Source organism: Antedon mediterranea, chromosome 7 (genome assembly GCF_964355755.1).
Source record: "Antedon mediterranea chromosome 7, ecAntMedi1.1, whole genome shotgun sequence".
NCBI lineage: Eukaryota > Metazoa > Echinodermata > Crinoidea > Comatulida > Antedonidae > Antedon > Antedon mediterranea.
The window spans coordinates 1,920,182-1,938,395 of record NC_092676.1 but is presented as its reverse complement, the minus strand read 5'-3'; the positions used below and the strand labels follow the sequence as shown (position 1 = coordinate 1,938,395).

At 31.6% G+C, this 18,214-nt stretch overlaps 1 protein-coding gene across 1 annotated transcript in view; it reads right to left on the bottom strand.

Moving 5' to 3' along the window:
* Positions 1–18,214, bottom strand: part of LOC140055626 (prickle planar cell polarity protein 3-B-like) — a 55,622-nt gene that overhangs the window by 14,611 nt on the left and 22,797 nt on the right. Inside the window, exons 3-5 of the mRNA XM_072100968.1 lie at positions 10,392–10,572; positions 9,802–10,038; positions 9,320–9,535 (exon numbers count right to left, since the gene is read on the bottom strand). Coding sequence (XP_071957069.1) covers positions 9,320–9,535; positions 9,802–10,038; positions 10,392–10,572 — 634 coding nt within the window. The remainder of the gene's footprint in view (positions 1–9,319; positions 9,536–9,801; positions 10,039–10,391; positions 10,573–18,214) is intronic.

Sequence of the window (18,214 nt, the reverse complement as noted above, 5' to 3'; positions counted from 1 at the left end):
ACAAGATAAGTGTTGTATCCTGCTTAAATAAATAAATAACTATGACCACACTTCATTTTTACAACTTTAGGTAAAGTTCACAACCAAAAGAAACAATGAATACGTGTAAAGATGCATGACTATAGACCATGTCAAAATTATTCCACTGCAGTTACTGCAGTAATTACATTCTTTACTCATTAAGCTGTTTATGTAATTTTGAAAATCTTTTTTTTGTACAGACACTTTCTATTGCAGTGACTGCCTCATAAAATTCTATGTGAACCATTATTGCAGTAATATAGTAATACACAGTAACTTCAGTAGAATAATTTTGACAAGATACCTTATTACCTTTCATAATAAGAATATGTTAAATTTGATAAAGTCGAAGTTGGAACTAAAGCTCTGTCTACACTATCAAACTTTATGTGACAAAAAAATGTGATGTGCCCATATATGGACATGATGATGTCATATCACTACCATATTTAAACATATCACTACCATATTTAGGCATATCACACTTATTTTGTCAAACTAGTTTGATAGTGTAGACAAAGCTTTACATATTAGGAATATACAGCAACTTTTTTATTTCATTTCACTTTACTAATAACATATATAAAGTAGAGGAGCCTTAAAAACATAGTTTGTAGTGAATAGGCTCCTCAAAATAAAATAAAAAAATATAAATAATATTACAAAATTAAGAACTCCAAAAAAACAAAACCTTCATATAATAATAAAAAATTTTTTCCTTATCTAATATGTTTTCTCTAAATTTCATAAATATGATATAGTTATATGATTATTATTTAATATTATCCCAAAACTTTGCCGCCAGCGTGGATAAAGGGGATTGAAAAGCTTTCATCTCAAAGAACATCGGACTCCAGCATCAAATATTGATGTGCTGACAATCACTGACATAAACATATAAGAGTATTATACTAATTACTTCAAATGTAAATAACAGGTTTCTATAATATGTCTGTATATAACAACATCTGCTGAACTTTGAATATTATATATATTAATATATATATACAAAACTACAATATTAGAAATTTGACATATACAAATATAGATACATACAAAAAAGAATTTGTAAATTTAATATTTCTCGTACCAAAAGCCAGGAGAACCAATAATAATAATATTTAGTTCATTCTTATATAGCGCATATTTACAATCTCTCAATGCACTGCACATTATTACCCCGGTCATTTTTTGGATCAAACAAATAATAATGTAATACAATGACATTTTAATCCACTAATCTGGAGATATAAATTAATATTTGACTATTAATGTATAATAACTTCTTCAATCATCAACATTCAACATAGATAAGTTATCTACTACATTCTTGCCATTCTCAGATAATATTTTGATATTCAAACTCGGACAGTAAAATCTTTCTTATCGTTTTTTTCACAAAGTTTTTTCTTTTCTGCAATGAAAATTAACCAAATTTTGAAGCAATACTTGTAAATGTATTTTATTTTTAATTGCCTCTTCTCCATTGAAAACAAGGCTTGCCCAACCAAACAATTTAACCTTCATCTACAATGCCCTATCGATTTTTACAAGTCAAAAGTCACTATGAAAGTTTACCGCATGATTTTAATTCAGATTTAAATTATAATCATCATCACAACCACAAAATACTACATTGTTTAGCAGAGAATCCAACACTACAACGACTTCAACTCGACAGGCTGTTTTATTACCAACCTACCTATCTCTCATCTTTGATGTCAGCCTATATAATACCATTGACTTCTTTGATCTCAGCCTCCATAATAATATTGACAATAATAAAGGAAGAACGCAAACCCTGTCAGGAAGTATATCACAATTTATATGGACCATTAAATTTCTAATTGTTGTAGAGAAAACAACTGATTGGGCTGAAGTGCATAGATTAGCATCTTGAGTGGTTTTTAGTGTGGGATTTGCCTGTTAAAAAAACTAGGGTTTGGCTGTACAAGTTCAACGATATTTCTGTTTTGTTGGCTATAGAAGAAATATAAAAAATCGTAAGGTTTCTCGAATGTTTTATATGTATTATCTCCCAAAAACATAAAAAATGAAGATTATTAAAACCAAACTTTGAATAGGCAATTTTGTAGTTTTATTAAAGTTAACCTGAAAAATTAATGTTTTCACTTGTAAAAAGACAAAATAAACATTTAAATTCAACTACAAAAATTTCAGGTAAATAATTATGGCAAGTGGCAAGAAGCATTTGAAATCCATGGGAAAGATTTGGCAATGACTTTGGACAGGAAAATAAGAATTACATAAGCTTCAATTAATTCCACTTCAAAATATATTTGATCAACAATAGGTAATAGTACAGGTAGTTTATACCAGAACAGGAAAAGACATTCATTTCAAGGCTGCTCTATACGCAATAACGTTCTTAATTGAGAATATTTACTCCGTCAAAAATGACAAATGTCTTCAGGCTGTTTATGTAATGCAATTTTAAAACGTATACCAGGTACTGATTCAAGATTAATCTAATTGGTAGGATACACTAATTAATAGGCCTATTAATTAGAAGATGCATTCATCAGTATTCATTTGTGGAGCAATGCTGTTAAAGGGACATTTATTTATATTCTATTTTGAAAAAATATATTTGCACTCGACTTTAAATTAATTGGTTAATTACTTTTACTTACATTTAATTTAAAGGAGCCAAAAAATAAACTAGCTTGATGTTTTTTTTTGGAAACTCTAGTACTGTTTTGAAGTTTAAAACTAAACTTAAGAAATGTTTTCTTTCTTTTTGTTTTTATATTTTAATCTTTAAAAAAATATTTTTATTGCTTTTTGAGTTTTAATTGTATATAACTATACCTGTATCTTAACTTTTTAATTATTTGTTGTTTGTCTTGTTGAAGGCCTTTTAAAATCAGCTCACACTCACTGGGTCACTCTTGAAATATGGTGAAATAAATAAAAATTTCCAAAATCTTGATTATGACATTACAGAAACTGTCAGAAATGAAAACCGTGTCAAATTTTTAAACAATGGCATTTTTGTCTTTTGCCATTTTGTTCAGGTTTTAAATAAATAAATAAACTCCTTCCCTATTCTACACACGATTAGGCTGAATTTAACGTGCCTGGTAAAAAAAACTGTATGGAGTTCAAATAGCTGTGACAGCCTAGGCTGCTACTCCATGTACGTGAATAGGCAAAAGTTAAACATGAGTATGATGGCATTGTTAAATTGCAACGGGCATAAAATATGCAATTGTACATTTTAGTTGCATGGGTTAACAAGTTACCTGACGGATCACAGATTAACGCAAAAACAAATTGTTTGATGTCATTGTAGACTCATAGAAAAATACCTGTAAATTAGTAATTGATTTGTTTGTTTTCATTCAAATGATGGTTTATAAATAAATGTATAAACAAATTAAAGAAAATCAAAAAAGGGTACTTAATTTTTTAACATAGACGATTATAATATTGAAAACGAGTTATAGCATAAAACATATCCATGCTTTAATGTCTGCTTCTAAAAGGTTAAAAACCAACGAGTAACCTGGCAACCATGCCTTTCAAAGTTTACACGGAGTTGAACTATTAAGTGACATTTTCACAGCCCCCACACATAAACTACATTATGCAGTTTATAAACTGATATCATGCCAGCTGTCTATACATTAAAACATACCAGTGGCAGATCCAGGATTTTGAAATAAAGGGGGGGGGGGGGGCCCTAAAACAAGTGAAATGAACTGCTGAACTTAATGTCCTATCTTTTGCATTAAAATTTGTGAAATTTGGTGGGGGCCCTCCACTCCCCCCACCCCTGAATTCGCTTTACATACTATTTAAAAGCAGTACTTTTGAACAGTTTTCAACCCTCTGTTATACTTTGTACCCATTGGTAGATGATTGGTATCTAACTATGATGTTAATCAAAGAGCTGCATAGGCAGGATATAGAAAAAAATCAAGATCAAATAAGTTAAAACTGCCTCAATATAGATTTATTTTAACGACATGTTTCGGGCATAGCCCATCATCAGGTGAAAAGAATTGTAACAAAGGATAACATATATAAGTCACAAAATTACATAATAAAACAAATCAGCCAATCAAAGATGTTAACAAACAAAAGGCATAGTAATATAAAAGGCACGCCTCCAAAAGCTATGGGGTACAAAGCAGGAATGGTTGCTAACTAACTATGATGTTAGTTTTCCTAACAGGCCTAGAATACCTTACCTACTGTTTAGAAATTCAATTTGTCAATTAAATGAGGCTTAACAAAATACAATTGTACCTTCACTTCATCATAACTTTTTTGTCCTAGAGTAAATCTCTATTATACCACTACTGATAATTGGTAAATAACGATGATGTTAGGCCCAACATACTCTTACCTACTGTGTATAAATTTGTCAATTAAAAATGAGGCTTCAACAAAATACTATTGTACCTTCATCATAACATTTTCGTCCTAAAGCAAATGTCTGCTGTACCACAAACTATGCTGCAAGAATGCCAAGGATGTTCAAATCATATTAATAGTGATCAAATTGTCATTTCCAACTCTTCACGAGACATTGATAAGATCACTAGCCAACTGGGATAATCTGAACTTTTAAATTATTAATAAATTTGAAAACCTGCAATAGGCTTAAGTATTACTAGTACTAAACAAACCATGGTTTAACGATTACATATTTTTCATTTATTTCATAATTATACCACCATATGCTGGGTTAATTGATAAATTGAATACATAATTAAAAGTTAATATATTGTTAATGTTACCAAATGTTTAAATATTTAATAAGATTGTAGATTTATGTTTATGGCACATCATATGCATTTTCAATAATATCTAAATTATACCATATATGACTGAGTGTAGATCCAGGGAACATAGTTACGAATTAGACTTAATTAGGGGAGCGTGGAATTATGTCCTGATCACACTTTAACAATTAATTAGAATATTAAAAGTCTTGTGTCTGAATTTAGACTAAATTTAGGGTGGTTTATACTCAAGCATAGAATTAAGAAATTCTTTTTTTGCTTCTATTTTTAATAAAGCCAACATTTGAGCAGCATGCAGATAGTAAATTATCAAACGCAAGTCGTCCTCTAAGGGGTCATACATATCATTGACATTTCAAGTTCATTCAGTAGGCCTACAGATTTGTGATTTCTAAGCAGTCTATCCAAATATCATTGAGACTAGATGCTTGTTTCATTGATGTGTAAAGTCTATGGAATCTCACTAATTCCTAGGCTACCTTGCTAGCTTCTTTTATGGCAATCTCTACAATGCATTTACTGGCCGTGTTCCATTTCAAGTTTATGCAGCATTTGTGTCCAATATAGGACACTTGTTTTGTTTTCTAAAGCTCAAATATTGAACACTTACTTGGATCCTTCCATTTATTTGGAAATAAAGGTATCTTTATTAATAGCTTTACTATAACTAAGATATCTCTATTAATAGAGATATCTCTATTTAAAAACTAAGATACGTATCTCAATTTAAAACTAAGATATCTCTATTTAAAACTCAGATATCTTTATTTAAAACTAAGATATCTCTATTGCTTGAATAAATGACAGCTTCGGCACGCCACTTTTTGATGTGGTTAAATTTTAAATTTCCTCCAAATTGTTGAAAATTATTTTAATTGAAAATGAAATACTGGTATAAAATGAAATACCAGTTTAATTTATTAATATTTTAATACAAAATCATAGGTAGATCAAATTTGACTAGAGCCAGTTGAGGGCTGTTCAATAAACTTCACAAACATGTGTTTAAATGCATATTATTCTACATTTGGGCCTTTCCGCCTATACTTTCATTTAATTTAATTAGGAGAGTGTGTTTGAGTGGAGATCAGACATATGAGCGCTTTAAATAGCTTATTTTGAGTTAACTCACAACAGGCAAAGCTAAGAAACTTTAAACACAAATCATTTTAAAGTTAATTTGAATTTTGGATAAACTTTCAATTACTGTTTCTACAGTGTCATATTTCTGTTATTTACTCTCATGACATTTGTAGTATAATTTATTGTTGTGTGTTCTGTTTTTAGATTTAATAATCCGAAAGGCTATCAAGTTGACATATCACACAACAGAATATACAACTGTACTTGCTGTCACCCACATCAACATTGCCAGATAGTTATATCAAATTAGATTCATTATTGATGAAAATCTATTCTTACTTTATTTTTGCCAGAGTCCACGCTAATTTAAAAAATCTGATTATGAGAGTTGTGACCGGCTCATAGGTGGTCCCCTCTCTAAATTTCAGAAAAATCAATATTTGACTAATTTCATTTTAAATTTTCCCTCACTGTAACTTGAATTTTCCCTCTCTGTAACTTGGTGGTTAACATGCCTGCCTTCCAATCCCAAGGGTTCGATCCTGACAGAGTGTCGAGGTTATAACTCGCAACTTTTTCTTCATTCCAAGTCTTAAATGCAAAACTTTACAAGTATGATGTAACTGTCCGTTTCTTGCTGATTTGTTTTTAAAAAGGTCTAGTTCCATCGAGACTTATTTGTTGAAATAAGAAAAACTTTGTTATGAATCTGCCAAGATTAGAGGTAAATGCTGTTTACAACAAGACACTCTCATCATCATCACATCTAGTTATTTAACATAACATTGAATGTTTCTTATATCTAGATTCTCTCAAACTGGGGCAATGTCAAAATTATGTAATTCATTGTGGAGGAGGAAGAGCAATTAATATATTAATAAAAATGATTTACAAACAGCAAACTGTCAAATAGACTCTGTATATCTCTATGTATTTATATATACTAGATATGCATTAGGCCTACATAATGTTAATATTAATAAACTGTATATGACTTTACAGTATCCAGTAATAATTTCATCTGGCTTCTATCTGATGGTATATACTTTTTGGCTTGCATACAATAAACTTCTTCTCCATTTATCAAGCTCTATCTACACTGTCAAACTAAAAACAAAAAATGTGTGATGTACCCAAATATGGTAGTGATATACCCAAATTAGGTAGTGATATGACATCACCATGTCCATATATGGGCACATCACATTTTGTTTTACATTAAAAAAATTTGATAGTGTAGACAGAGTTTATGCTACATTTTTCTTCTATTCAACCCATACCAAACCCATCGTTATTTAAATAAACTAAGCAGGATTTGAGCATTATTTTTTTCACAAACAAACCATACTGAATGGAAAGACCACCTAACCGAGTCTTATAAATATTGTTGAAACCCATCTTAAATTCCGAAAACTTCACAAAATACTATACTAACATACCTGTGATATTAATAACAAGTCCTGATGCTAAAAATGTAAATTGTCTAGCTGCCTAGGGTTGTCAATGGATACAGCATAAATGACAATATACCAGCACCACCACAAGTAAGCATCACTTAATAGTAATATGAAACTGGAAGCAACCACTTGCGCCCACTTACATTAATGTATTATCCAACTCCTTCATATCAGACAAGTAAATCATTTCTATGAGGAGTGTACTAAGAGCATTACCTGTAATAGCTTAATTTATCATATTATTTATGGATTTAGTCATGTGTAGACAATTAATTCCCCACAAAAAATGGAGCTGTCTTTAAATAAATTCCATATTTGGGATGTATCATTGAAAGTCTTCGAAATTGAGGGCAGTATATAGCTTTTCAATTGAATGACAGAATATGACATGTGAAATTAACAAATTTCAAGTTGTCATTAGAATGCTTTGATATGTTGTTTACACAAAGTGTTTCGAAAGCTTTGTCTACACTATCAAACTAGTTTGACAAAAAATATGGTAGTGGTATGACATCATCATGTCCATATATGGGCACATCACATTTTTTTGTCACATAAAGTCTGATAGTGTAGACAGATCTTTAACTAACCAAAATAATTGGCAGAAAGTCAATTATGATCAGTGGTAGATCCAGGGCCTAAAAGTTGTAAAACTAAGTGTTGAACTAAACTTAAATTAATGTTACCATGGAGAAATATGTTGCTTTGTATTAGACATTCAGAATTGTGGGGGCTGGGCTGGGTTGGCCCTTCTGGAATCAGCCTAAAAATGAGAGTAAATGTAAATGTACATTTATAGGAGCATCATTTGTTACTATATATTTGATTAAATCAACTAAATAAATGATGTGTATGGAATATCGGTTGCATGCTAGGATAGACTAGTCTGATAAGGTCATGGACATTCAATAATCACAATTTCTGTGACATAAATGACACTACAGGCCCACGGCAGTGCCTCCACACTGGGATCTCTGTATACAGTATAAATTCAATAATGTTTTCGCTACCATAAATGGAATACAGAATGTATTAGAAAAGAGAACTTGAATTATACATTTGTAATATAATGTCAATCATAATCTAAGGACAATTGATGTGATTCAAATAAAAAAGATAGAATAATCTGCAATACCAAATGAAGTTCACAAACAATTTCAATAATAATTTAAGGCTACTCAACAAAACACTTTATATCATGTTATGTTTAGTTTTATTCGTATTACTATTAAGTGTTTAATTTTCTTTATCTTTTCGAAGGTTTTATTTAACGGTTTTTATTGTATGGAAGGAGTAAATAAATTATATTTTCTATTTAGATAAATATCATTTATATGGCTAAAAAATGCATATATTGGTATTTCAATTCTAGGCTCAAATCCATGTATATACTGAGACCACTGTGTAGGTCATCTGGTAGAGTAATGATTCCTGCTAGCCCTTGGGGTGCCAATACACCCACACTCATAGGCTAAAACGGATGTGGTTTACCTGGAATCATTGCCAACACAGACAATAAAGAAGTGTTTGTTTTGGGTCATTGACCTCAAATATATGACCCACTTTTTTTATTATTAAAGAACATTACAAAGAAGGAAACTTTTGTTTTCAGTCAACACTCCTAATACTGGACTTTTCTTGAGATCTAAAAGGTCCAAAATTCATTTTTATAATTAAAAACACACCAGACTTTCTAGAAAACCAGACATAATAGGCCAGGCAGCCCAAAGATGTCCGGTATTGGGAGAGTTGACTGTAGTTTATATTTTCTCGGATAAGGACTATAAACCGTAGGTCCAGTGTACATCTGGCTCATGTGGACTTTAAAGAATCTAGTACATCTTTCAAAATGAGTAGGGGGTTGTCCTAGTGTACTAGTTCACACACAGCCACTCATATATATGTATATACACTGGGCCCTCTAGGAGAACAGTCTTTGACTGAAGAGGCTACCCAGTATAAAGAATAAATAATAATATTTACCTCATCACAGCCAGCACATCGTGGCATTATTAGCTCAGCATAATGGCGTTCACAGTATATTTGTGAATCCTTCACAAAGTGAGCGAGATCAACTAGAATCTCTTCACAGGTTGTACAGGTGAAGCAGGCCGGATGCCAACACTCCTCCTCCTGCTTCCCATCAACATACAACCCAATCTCACCTGCTTCCACATCTTTACCACATCTAGAACAAGGCTGTAAACAATCATGAGAGTTTATTAATAGTAACTTAGAAGCCTTTCCACCTTTTGGTATAAGCCCAGCCCAGCATATTCGTCTACCTTTTGGTATAAGCTCAACCCACAGTTAAGTAGTCTACTATTTAAAACCCACTCTAAAACCTTGATTTAATTGTCCAAAATTTATTTCTAAATTAAAAAAACACTGAACTTATATGGATACCATATTTGGTATTAAAATGACAATATCAAATATTGTTAATCCCTTTGTAATATACAAACCTTGTCATCTGTAAGATAATCTTCAACTTGTCCTAATCCAAACGCTGTCTCATCTCTGATATCCAAAAACTGATAAAAATTCTCTCTGGCAACAGAGTCGTTCAAATGACGACAGTATTCGGGCGCTAAGTCCTGCTTTGGTATCTGTAAAATGAGTTGACGATCTCGGTATTTTTCTCCGGCTGAGTGTAACTTTGGTATAATAGGACTAGGTAGCGAGTTCATAAATTCTTCTACCTGAAATAAGAGAAAAAAAAAAGATATTGCAGTAAACTATTAATGATCCTTGAAATATATCTACTCTTATATATATGACTAGTATAGTTCCAGGGATTGAAATTTGGGTGAACTTAGCCTTTATTGTTCAAGCAAGTTTTATTGATGAATTCTTTTACAGTTTGATTAATTTTTATTATTTTTTATTTATGTAAAGCACAAAGGATAATGCATAAAATCAAGAACAAATTATTATGATTATGATCTACGCATCATTATTTACTATGATCTACAGCGCATTGACAGCTTGCTTATATGCGCTATATAAGAATGAACTATTTTTATTATCATATAATTGAATAAAATATCGAAACCTTTGAAGCTGAAAGACCGACTGGTGTCCATGAATATCCAAGTGATATAGCTCCCTCTTTTGTTCGTTCTGTTTCATTGTGATCTTTGAGTTCTAGGCCTAACCTTTCACACACTGTCACTAGGTTATCATGTATTAAATCGTGGTCTTCCCGCATACAACCACAATTTGTACAAGCATTCCTAAAACAACAAAATAAACAGCACAATATTATATCATTTATTATGTAATGTATTTACTTTTATCTACATTTTATACTGCCTCATAAAAGAAAAAACTAACTGCGCTCATAAAAAATATACTGTATTTTGTATACCGTATTTTCCCCACAAAATTTGTGGATAAAATACGGTATTTGCAAATTTATTTTATTATTATACCCGTTTCTGCTGCCAATAAAAAATACCGTTTTTTTTTTTTACATGACAAAAGATCAACATTCATGTTTTTATTTTCTGTCGCTGTCAGCTGCTTTACACACGTGTATAGATATATTCAGCGAAAATGTGGAGCAAAGACGTCACAGTTTTACTAAATAAATGTGTGTGGGGAAGCAAAAATGTCTGGCCAACTAAAAGGTAATAAAAGGGACAACCACATTTATAAAGACATTTCTAAAAAAATAAAGCAGGAGTATGGAATAGACTGGTCTCCAAAGCAAGTAAACTCAAAGCTGAAGAGCCTGCGAAAGCAGTACAACATTGCAAAATACAATAACTCGGGGAGGGAACGAATTAATTGTCCCCATTACGATGTTTTCTGTGCTCTCACAACATCTCTATCACTAGGGCTAGGCTGTTGAAAGTGAGACGTAAAACTTCCTTTATTGCGACTTTTAATTATCGATCAAATAAATGAATGGCAATTTGGGTAAAAAAGAGGAAATTTAACACGACCACCCAAGAAGTATTGTTAGCAGAAACGGGGTACTAAAAAATACGGTATAAAAAATACCGTATTTTATACCGTATTTTTATACCATATTTTGAGCAGTTGCAGCAGAAACAGGCCCTATCAAACTTTTTGTGACAAAAATATGTGATGTGCCCATATATGGACATGATAATATCATAGCACTACCATATTTAGGCATATCACTACCGTATTTGGGCACAAACTAGTTTGAGTGTAGACAGAGCTTTATGGATGATGAAAGCACAGACAAATGCTAATAATTACTGTACAGCACCCACACAACTATACGAGACAATAGATCTATAGAGGGCAGCATACAGGTTTTGTTAATTGTCATAAATAAGTTTGAAACAAAGTGCTAACAAAAAAATGGGATAAATGTGGGAGTGAGTTTACAGAATACTAAAAATATGATGAATTATCATAATTTAATATTACATATTATATTACTTAATTTATCAGTGGGCTAAAAAGATGGGCTTATCACTAAAAAGATGGGCTTATCACTAAAAAGATGGGCTTATCACTAAAAAGATGGGCTTATCACTAAAAAGATGGGCATATCACCAAGGTGGGCATATCACCAAGGTGGGCATATCACCAAGGTGGGCATATCACCAAGGTGGGCATATCACCAAGGTGGGCATATCACCAAGGTGGGCATATCACCAAGGTGGGCATATCACCAAGGTGGGCATATCACCAAGGTGGGCATATCACCAAGGTGGGCTTATCACCAAGGTGGGCTTATCACCAAGGTGGGCATATCACCAAGGTGGGCATATCACCAAGATGGGCTTATCACCAAGGTGAGCTTATCACCAAGGTGGGCTTTATGATCAAAATACTAAATTTAAATTTTTACTTTGCGTTAATATAAATTTAACAATAAGTTATCATATCTATTCACTTAGTTGACTGGAAAATCCTTCTCAATATCATATACAGTACATCAAGAAAAAATTTAAAACAAGTTTTAAAAAGAAGCTCATTTTCAATTGTACCAGGCAACAACAATCTTGGTTAAATATACAAAAAAAAAGAAACTAATATAATGTTAAGCTCTGTCTGACAAAAAAATGTGATGTGCCCATATATGGACATGATGATGTCATAGCGCTACCTTATTTGGGCATATCACTACCATATTTGGGCACATCACACTTTTTTTTGTCAAACTAGTTTGATAGTGTGGACAGAGCTTTAGAGAATTTGACAAAACATAATGTTAGGATAAGTAGCATTATGTTATACTAATATAATAAATCATAAAAAGATTAAACAGTCATAAGAAACAAAACACCAGTGATTCACAAGAACAGGTGAAAGTATTCTTTTCCCCCAAATGTTCCAACTTTGACATTATGAACATTAAAGAAAATTAAAGAGAGTTCAACGGATGTATGCTACATCCACAAAAGAAACATACATGCTGAAGTATAATACACCGTTAACCTTTCGAAAAACAATACACAATGTGGTAACTGAATCACATATACAACCTGACTCCTCTAAACTATACCAATACCACAAATAACTCTTACAACCACTTCCAGGAAAATGCTCAGACAACGAATTTTACATTCAATAAAACTGCTTTATTCTTTAAATTTTTAAACATACCTCCCACATAAATTAAATGAAATATTGGTACTTTATTTATTTTTTATTTTCAAGAAATTTAAATGTCAATGTCTTATTAACAAAACTGTTACTTAAATAAGGTGATAATAAAATTCATGATTAGTTTATACAGGAAATAATTACTCTTAAGAAAAAACTGTTATTAAAATTCAGTGAAAATTTCATTAATATTCAATTATTTGTTAAGGCTAAATTAATAAATAATATCAAGTTGAAATTATGGGGAACGGATGAATCTATCCCGGAACAGTCAATCCCGATTGTTAATTTTATCAATGTTATCTTTTCTTTAAAGTTGGTAAACATTTTATTTCTTAAGTAGCATGATTTTGTTTCTTCAATTGGAATGAAATCTTTTGTTTTCTTTAACAATTTGATGATAAGTAAACACATCACATTTCCTTACAGTTTTGTTTTCAATTATTTTTATAATTATTTATTTATTAGGATTAGTAAACATAAAACCTATATGCACTTCCTTCTGCATGCAAAACTAGGTGCAATGTCCGACATTTAAGATTAAATTGGACAGAAATTATGTCATGTCTATTTCTCAACAACATTCCATTTTCAGATTCTGAAATCGGAACATTAGTAATAGAACAATAGATTTGAGAGGGGTGGGAGAAAGGATGGGTAGGGGAGAGGAAAGGTGAAGGAGAGAAGGGGTGGGGGAGAGGAGAGTTGGAGAGAGGAAAGATGGGGAGGGTTAAGACTGAAAAATTGAATTAAAGGACGTGATTACATAAGCTGCAATCTTTTCATAATTAAAATGGAATTAATAATAATAATTTAATCTATTTTTAGGAACATATTTTTTATAAAGTGATCAAATTATTGACAAACCTGTGCTGATATCACGGCAGAAAAACTGGTAAGGTTTTTTTTTTTTGTTGATGATTATTAAAATGAAAGTGAAGGAAACGAGAAAGAGCAATTTATGCGGAAACCGGAACGACTAGAATACAATGCATTTAATGTTACATACAGTATTCACAATACAAGCCTCAAAAGACGTTGACAATCTCAAATACTATTTTTAGACGAAAATAACAAAATTCCGCATCAACGGCGGCCATCAATCATCGAAAACCCTACAACTATTCAAATTTTATGTTAATAATAAAAACTATGTTTTACACTGCTAAGCTGCTATTACCTGCTAACTTAGATCCCCATAGGAGAAATAAATCAACGGATGGCAGACCAAAGCCATTGAAATGTTAGCAGCATTAGATCATAGGCTAGCTCAACAATTTTACATTATTACACAGAACAACCACCCTATTCACAAAAAGCAATTATTAAAACCAAGGTGAACATAAAAAGTACAATTAAATTTGGGGTTTTTTGTTGACATTTATCCCTTTTAATGATGAAATAATAATTTTTTATAACAATACAGTCATTCTTTTAACAAGAGGAATATTCTCCTATGAGATGGCCTGCCTGTCTGAGTATTACCTACATTAATGATGGACATATGATCGATACTAGATACGTGTTGTTTCATTAATGTCTGTAACATGATATCAAAGTAACATTAATAATGTTATTAAAATTATGCATTAAATTCATGTATAATTACATAATCTATTGTTGTTTGCCATTCTGTGTGAAATTGTATTAAAAAAATGTTCAATTTAACATTATTAACACCCACATAAAAACAAAGAAAACATTAAATTATGTATAGCATGTAACGCAACATTTGAAAATGTTATTATGCATTAATATTACATTACAGTATTATGTTCTTTCATTAATGTTATATTATCACATGCAAATTTTAATTTAGAATATTACAAAATCGCTAATAATAGATGGTGAAAATGATCGACAAAATATGTTATATCCATAACATATGAATGGGACTATACATTAATATCACATCTGATTATAATATTTTTTTAATATATATTATGCGAAAATCAGTTTAAAAAATGATACCGCAACCATTACAACCACCCACTTATTATAATGAAGTGTGATAGACAAAGCACGAGATAAATTATATTCGCACTCAGAGGATAAAAGTAGGCCGCATTCACAGTATACGTACGGTATGAATCATACTTAGCGTGACCTTGCTATGTACCTGGCGCTATGTTTAACGTAACAACAAGCAACGGTGGGGACAGTCCATTGCCGTATGCGGTCTCTGTTAAATGTTAATAAGCTATATTTTTAGACGTACTATGGTACTTATCTAGATTAAAAGTATCAAATTGTAATTTCTGAAACAGGCATTAAAAAATTTGGATTAATCATAAAAAATGTTGAAGGTGTAATAAAATATGATAATTATTAGTATTTAATAAATTTTTCTGGCTTGTTTTTAATTTAAACAAATTTGTATTCATCAATTTCAATTCTCAACCAACTGACGAAAGCCATACATTAGTTTAAACTAACAATATACATATTATGCTTTTAAAATTTCACAATTCATTTTCATGAATAAAAGCAAATATTAGACGAAAAATTTCTAAACATTCTTCATGAGTTTCCTCATATCAAACCACCAAGGAATCATGGGAAAATTATCCTACTGCAATTACTGCAGAGAGTAGATTTTTTCTTAATATTAATGTTTATCCATACAAAAGTTGTGTGAAAGCATAAAAAAATCATCTTTCTTTATGGCAAATGTTAATAGTTGAATCAAAGTCAAATCATTACCTCAGAGAAAATAATTTTGGTTGAATTTACCAAGAACATATATTTAAAATGAATATTTACCAAATATAACTGTGATGGTTCAACCACAAATCTGAAGCTAAGACTCATAAATCTCATTTTTTTATTTTATGTACCATGGTTCAATGGGCTTTCAACATCTAAGTATTATCTGTAGTTTCAATGGGAATTCAGCAGACAAAAATAATAAATATAAAACAAATAACTGAAGTATATACGTCATTTAATTCTATTCTATTATAAATCAAATATTTTTAAAGAAAAAAAAATTATTTTTAATTTTTTCACTATATATGGCTTAATACCAAAAAAAAGTATAACGTATAATTATGTAACGTGTTAATGATAATATTATTTAAATTATAATTTTGAATTAGAATGATAAAAAGATGTTTATAGTACATTTCAAACACCTCATTACCAAGATATTATCATAAAGAGGTAATCAAACCATATGGCTACCATATCAAGTTGGCAATATATAAAGTTGAATACAGTATCAAGTAATACCAGTCAATTCTTTGTATATTTGTACAGGAAAATGATGTGATACAAAACAAAATTGTTCTTTCACATGTGACACCAGGGCATCATTTATAAGGAGCGCCTGCGCGACCGCGCTCCTCCGCGCTCCTCAACAGGCTTCGAGGAGAGCAATTTATCGCGCTCCTTAATTTTCAAAATAGAGCCTAGCTTTTGACAGTGTTGATTTTTCTGTCAAGAGGCCTAAAAACACGTGGATTTTTAAAAGTTAAAACCAATCTAGGCCTAGGCTAATAATATATAAGCTAAGTTATAAAGCTACAAGCCTAATGGCAGTCCCTCGTTTTTAAGGATCGCGAGCGCGATCGCAATCAACAACCTTCGAAAAGGAGAGCAATTCATCGCGCTCCATCTCTCACAGTGCGAGGTACCAACAAAGGGGATTCCCCTGCCTGCGCGCATTCAAGGGCGAGTTTACTTCATCGCCTCATAGTGCAACCAGTACGGTGTCATAGAAACACCTCCTTTACAGGAAGATCATGTCCCAACCAATAATTTTTCCCTTTATGTTTTTATGGAACGAGTTAATAAAATATATTTAATTTTAAAAGGAAACATTAATATAGGAGGCCTAAATATAATGTTTATTATTTAAAAAAGCTTAGCTGCTGGTTGCTTTAATTATGTCATTTTGAAGATGGATTATTTCTTCGAAAGTTCTAACCAATTTTGGTCACTCAAATCCTCCTCAAAACACGTGCTGATGTGTGAGTCAGCATCTTCTAGAAGCTCTCTCAGCCCCCTATTGTGCGTGCGCCCATGTGTGACACATGTAAACACGATCAAATATCTTTCTTAATTATTTTAAAATGACACTTTGTAACTTATTATCAATATTTTAATGGCTGTTGCATGTTAGAATTGTATAATTTATGAATTGCAGGTAAATACTTTTCAGGTTTTCTGTCTGATTTCTAGGCCAACAAGCTAGGCTAGAAAAGCTAGGCTAAAGGCATAGTAGGCCCTATATATAGTTGGCCAGGACAGGATTCTCCAGGGCTCCTGAAACCCAATCTACCCAGGCAGGCCATAAAGCTTGAGTTTTTTGTACTGTAGAATAATACGATCCCCACGGAAAATATTGTGTGTAAAGGTGGGTGTGGGGGATTTTAGGGGAGAGGTACAGTATACATTTGTTGTGCCTGGGGGGGGGGGGGTTTATCCCCTGTCGGGCAAAAAAATGTGTACAAAAAATTAATAAGGGCCAGCCATTTTTAATATGGGCGACCATCCTTCAACTTCAACATAAATATTTGAGGAGAGCGATTTAAAATTTTTGCAAGGAGAGCGAATTGCTCTCCTCGGTGATTTGAGGAGAGCGATTTGTTGCTCTCCTGGGTTTTGCATACGTGATGCCCTGTGACACGTAAGCCTAATTTTAACATAATATAGGCATCACATGTGACATGTAAGCCTAATTTTAACATAATATAGGCATCACATGTGATACATACGTGAAATTGTATTATAGAATTTGCACAGATACATAGAATCTTGTTTCAATACAAATATTTTAGGCTATTGTTAGTATGTTAACGGTGAATTTAGTTTTGTTGTTTTTTCTTGAAAATTACTACAAACTTTTACTCTCGCCAAACTTTTACTTTGGAAATTGCTGCTTTTATTTATTTTATACTTTTATTCCAAGAGTCTTATAAACATTTATTCAGAGATTGCCAAATTTTATTCCAAAAATCAAAACTTTTTTTGAAAGACTTTAACATGTTTTATTCTGAGACTCCAGACTTTAGTCATGTAAAGATGTGTTGCTATTAGAGTTTCAAGGAATATTTATCAAATAAATGAGCATTTACATATCATCTTGTGAAAGAAGCATAAAAACCACCCCAGATAAACTTTTCAATAATACCAATTACCAATACCAATACAAATTTTGTTGTCACATAAATATACACCAATTTGTCTAAAAAGGTGTTGAAATGAATGTAGGCCTACAAACAAGACAATGAGGGATAAACCTACAGTTGCAATAGAGGAAAACAAAACTAATGATATTGGTCC